Source organism: Morone saxatilis, unplaced genomic scaffold (assembly GCF_004916995.1).
Source record: "Morone saxatilis isolate NCDOM2014 unplaced genomic scaffold, NCSU_SB_2.0 Contig18, whole genome shotgun sequence".
Lineage (NCBI taxonomy): Eukaryota > Metazoa > Chordata > Actinopteri > Moronidae > Morone > Morone saxatilis.
The window spans coordinates 247,558-252,366 of record NW_023339740.1 but is presented as its reverse complement, the minus strand read 5'-3'; the positions used below and the strand labels follow the sequence as shown (position 1 = coordinate 252,366).

General features: G+C 40.7%; 1 protein-coding gene and 2 non-coding genes across 4 annotated transcripts in view; all 3 read right to left on the bottom strand.

Moving 5' to 3' along the window:
- LOC118327961 (casein kinase II subunit alpha) overlaps positions 1-4,440 on the bottom strand; it is a gene marked incomplete at its 5' end in the record, with an annotated part of 8,517 nt that extends 4,077 nt beyond the window's left edge. The window contains 8 exon segments of one of the 2 annotated variants that reach the window (XM_035661511.1): positions 510-620; positions 866-949; positions 1,243-1,302; positions 1,566-1,616; positions 3,571-3,633; positions 3,774-3,875; positions 3,983-4,094; positions 4,183-4,440. In XM_035661511.1, coding sequence (XP_035517404.1) covers positions 510-620; positions 866-949; positions 1,243-1,302; positions 1,566-1,616; positions 3,571-3,633; positions 3,774-3,875; positions 3,983-4,094; positions 4,183-4,283 — 684 coding nt within the window. 2 annotated transcript variants of the gene reach the window in all.
- On the bottom strand, positions 108-244 carry LOC118328950. Its single transcript, XR_004796758.1, has one exon. It is a non-coding gene; the product is annotated as a small nucleolar RNA SNORA57 (small nucleolar RNA).
- LOC118328951 lies at positions 1,376-1,514 on the bottom strand. Its single transcript, XR_004796759.1, has one exon. It is a non-coding gene; the product is annotated as a small nucleolar RNA SNORA57 (small nucleolar RNA).
- Positions 4,441-4,809: the final 369 nt, after the last annotated feature.

Genomic DNA, 4,809 nt, shown 5'->3' with positions numbered 1-4,809 from the left:
GGGTTGGTGTGCGGAGGCCTTAATCCATTCAAACTGCAATAATTAACTGTATGACATCATCAGTGTTAGAAAAGTGATTTTATCACCCATCACTCAGTGACCTGTGGGAATGTGCCAGCGATTGAGGATAGAACCAGAAAATGGATGACTTTCTGGCACCGAAGACATAGCACTGGACTTTCATGTTCCTCCATCACATACACACACGTGTACGGGAAAACAACGAGTATGCCAAGAAAGGAGGATTCCATACTATATTTTATTATTTATTTTCATGTGTTTTTCCATTCCTTCTGACCTTTATGCGGAAAATAAAGCATGGCCAACACATGGTTTTGTTATGTTTCAAATCGATGTTTCACAATAATAATAATAAAAAAAAAAACATTTGAAACAGGTAATGAAGACAAATGCAAAGCAAAGAGCACCCCAGAAGGATCTCCAGTAACATCCATCAGATATATAAAACATGCTAAATCCGACTAAAACATATTAGCCTACAGCTGTACCTGATAGTCCACCAAGAGCTCGGGTCCTTTAAAGTAGCGGGAGGCGACTCTGACGTTGTACTCCTGTCCTGGGTGGTAAAACTCAGCCAGACCCCAGTCAATAAGGCGCAACTACAAAGAAATTAAGCAGTTAGCAACTACAGGGAGCATGCATGTTAGTGTCCAACAGAGCAAACTAAATAGACATTTACTCATTTATATATATATATATTACTGAATCCATGAATCCAATGGGCACACAATGGAGAAAAAGAACAGAGGTAGCGAGACAACAGCCAAATAAGAACTACACAACAGTTCCATTTAATTATTCAGATCTCTCTGTTTTGGCTACAGGGACTGTGTTCATTGCTTACCTTGCGGTGTTCATGATCAATCATCACGTTGTGTGGCTTCACATCTCTATGCATGATTCCCATGCTGTGGCAGTAGTCCAGGGCCTGCACACAAGAGCAAAGGGACTTTGTTATCCATTGGTCACACTGTTTTTTCTTCCCAGTAATTCCAAAACAGCAACAGATTACGAGGAGCTGCCTACTAGATGACACACACAATGTCGATGGCCTAAACAGAGGCTTGATAATGTCTGAGTAACCAAGCATGTACAAAAACAGAAAAAAAGAAAGCTGAAGAAAAACAAGGAACGAATCAAAGACAACTACGTGTTTAGGGAGTTAATGCTTCACCACCCTCAGGACACTTTGAGGTTATAGCTAAACCACAGAGGACTCACCTTGAGGATCTCGTACATGTAGAACCGGATGTCATAATCTGTCAGGGTCTGGTACAGTTGCTGGAGACCAAAACAAAGTCATTTAGCTTTTATAGCAATGTCTTGCATTAAAAACAGGCACGGAGACCTGTGGGAATGTGCCAGCGATTGAGGATAGAACTAGAAAATGGATGACTTTCTGGCACCGAAGACATAGCACTGGACATTTCAATATTCCTCCATCACATACACACACGTGTACGGGAAAACGAGTAGTATGCCAAGAAAGGAGGATTCCATAATCTTATCCAACACACAGAGTAAAGAAAAAGTTTAGTTCCTACCTTGAAGTCTGTGTTGTTAACATGTTCAAAGACCAAGGCAGGCGTCCGGGACTGTAAAAAAATAATGTTGTGTATTGATTATGTTGCAGTTTGAACCAATAATATCTACAACTAGGCTCAGATAAATTCATCTATTTGACTGAAACAGCAACAATACGCTGCTATGGCACTAATGCAAACTCTGTAGGGACTAGCCAGGCAGCCACACCGTGAGCAACAGCCAAGTCTACAAATGTCCTTTTATTTCCTGTACACATAAGCAAGGAAACTCAGACAACAGCTGCCACTAGCCAATCATATTACACAAATTCCAGTTTCTCTTATTTTGATCTCACTGACAACAGGCTAACCAGCTTCACCATTGACAAGGTGGAATACAGCCATTCATTTCTTTTATGTTTTGATTTTAAATTCTAGTTAACAGACAAAACAAGGTTGGAAGAGCAGTTCATTTGTTTTTTTTCTAAGTCTATGTAACTAGCTCACCCAAGCTAGCTAATAATAGTTTGACACTAAATGTTAGGAAAATACACAAGTAGTCTGACCAGAGCTTTATAGCTGCTGACCATTTTTGAGTCTGTCCACACCCACAAATGATGACTTGTTGCTTACAGTGTGAAATAGAGCTGCAACTTACCAACCTTCTATTAATCAGCCTCTAAAACTAACAGAGCCCATGTGCTGTCTTACAACTGCTTTGTTTGTCTGAGCAACAGTAAAAAGGCATTTTATTTACCCTGACATAAACACAGAGAATCCAAGAAACCTATGGTGTTTTTACTTTATGAATACCTTGTGATTGATAAATTATCAGCATAGTCTGCATATCTTGTGTCAAATGGTTCAATGGGTCAAGTGTTTAAGCAAATATTTAAAATACCTGGCAAAAGGTGCTTCCAGGATCTTTAATTACAATGGGGAAACTGTACGGCTCCAACAGTTACTCATCTTTTACCAGTCTGTCAACTGTTTTTACAATTAATTATTTATAAATGACATAGCTATAAATGGCAGAAGATACAAACAAATTTGTTAATCAAAAGGCCAAAGTGCAACACCCTTGAATGTTTTGTCTGTTCAGTAGAAAGATTATTTGTCATTTTAAGCAGAAATAACCATCAAACACTTTGCAAAATCTCCTGTGGTAAAAGGTGTTCTGGAGTTTTCTGTCTCCCTTTTCACTTCCACACATCTCAGATTGCCCGCTAAGTAAAACGCCACCAATCTAGCAAATCACTTGACCAATTGAAACCTCTTTTTCTGGAGCTCACGATAGAAGTAACCCAGGAGTGAGCAATCTCACATCCTTCTCATCTCTGTTGAGAGTTGCACATGCTCAGTACGATTGGGCACTTGCAAGAAAACTGCCTGGGTAAAGGCAAAGTTTATGAGCTCAAGTGCAAGTGAGCATTTTAATTGTCCAGGAAACCAGGGTTTGTTGTGTGAAACTCCAACTACGTATTTCGCAGCTTACCGCAAATTTGAGACAAGGGGGATAAAAGAAGTTGTCTTTCCAAGGAGTGTAATTTTTTTAATATAAATGTCACTGCCGTGCCATAACAAAAGCCAATAGCATCTGGCTTGCGTGGCAGCTGAGAGGGTGTTTATGGTCACATGAAAACTGCTAATAAAGCAAAACCCTGCATCAGTCAACAGTAAAAACAAAGAATAGGGTGACTTTGTTGTTCCCACGTGTGAAAACTGTGATTCAAACCCTACTATTGTTTTTAATCCATCAGCGTTATCTTCAGAGTTCATGAAATGTGGTAGAAACACAAACAGGAATCTGCAAAAGGGACTATTAGTTCCTTGTTTAATTGATGACTTTACGTCCTCTGGTTCCATAGTCCCTGGGATTGCTTACCATAAAGAACTTATCAGCTTTTGAACATCACCCAACTAGCAAAAAACATTTGAGAGCCCTGAGACAACACAGGAACACAAGGCTGTAGAACTGCTTGGATACAACTATCTATGTTAAAGCCATAGCTGACTAAGTACTTACAGACACATACTTCGCAAGCCCAAGTGAAATCGATATGCTTGCACAGCTGGTGGGCTCACCACGCTATTGGTACAGTAATGATATTTCAGAACAACAACATACAGTTTATGCTTCTATGAAATGTAAATCATGTCATACACACAAAACAAACCTCTGCTGCCAAAGAATCAAAGTTTTCTTGCCAATCCATAAACTGTACTTACTACTGGGTCTTTCACAATATCGATGAGGGAGATTATGTTAGGACCTCCACGTAGGTTCTCCAAAATCTTGATCTCACGCTTGATCTTCTTCTTCTTCACAGGCTGAAGGGATAACAATGAGGCAGAGTTAGTCAGATGGGATTAAAGCATTAAATCGTTCAAACAAAGCCACTGACTTGATCCAGTTTTCAGTCTCTGTATAGATTTACCTTGAGAATCTTCACCACTACCTTCTCATTATTAGTGATGTTGATTGCCTCAAAGACTTCGCTGTACTTGCCACGCCCTAGCTTCCGCACCAACTGAAAGTCATCCTGGTTTCTGTGAAAGTGAACCAAACATCAGCGGGGGTTAAGAGCTGTCAAGCATCACGCTGCAAATGTTGTGTGAGGGTCGACAAGATATTTACCCCCATTCAACCACGTGGGACTCGTAGTCCCAGTACTCCCTGGGCCGATGAGTGTTGACCTCGGTGTACACTCGGGCCCGGCTAGGCACGGGTCCTGACATGTCCGACAGCTTGGCAGAGATGGTGGGGAGATCTCACCGCAGCGGAGGAAGGTTGGAATACAGGGAGGATGGGTGGGAGGGAAGGAGGAAGAGGAGGGAAGGTAGGGGATGAGGGGGATTGATCCCAACAGGGCAAAGGGTTTGGGGGGGGAGGGGGAAAGAGAGAAGATTAAATTCTAAAACAGTTTAAATAACATTTTAACAATAAATACATTCTTGTCATAATATTGGTTAAACATATCCAAAACATCAGTTGCCTGGATCTTTTAACTTGGGTACTGGAGAAATAATTCAGTTTCCACACCTGGTACATATATGCATGCCAAATACAGATGTGCAAACATGGCAGAGATGATATCTGTGATTTCTTTGTTTTCCGCACAAAAGGCAAAAAAATTAAAAAAATAATCAAACAAAAACATTGGTATCGACGTCGGCAAAAAGTTGCTGGCTGGGTGCATCCTAGTTTACAACGCTGCCATCTTAAAAAGAGTTGGGGTGTTTCGGCACAACAACTGGTTATGTG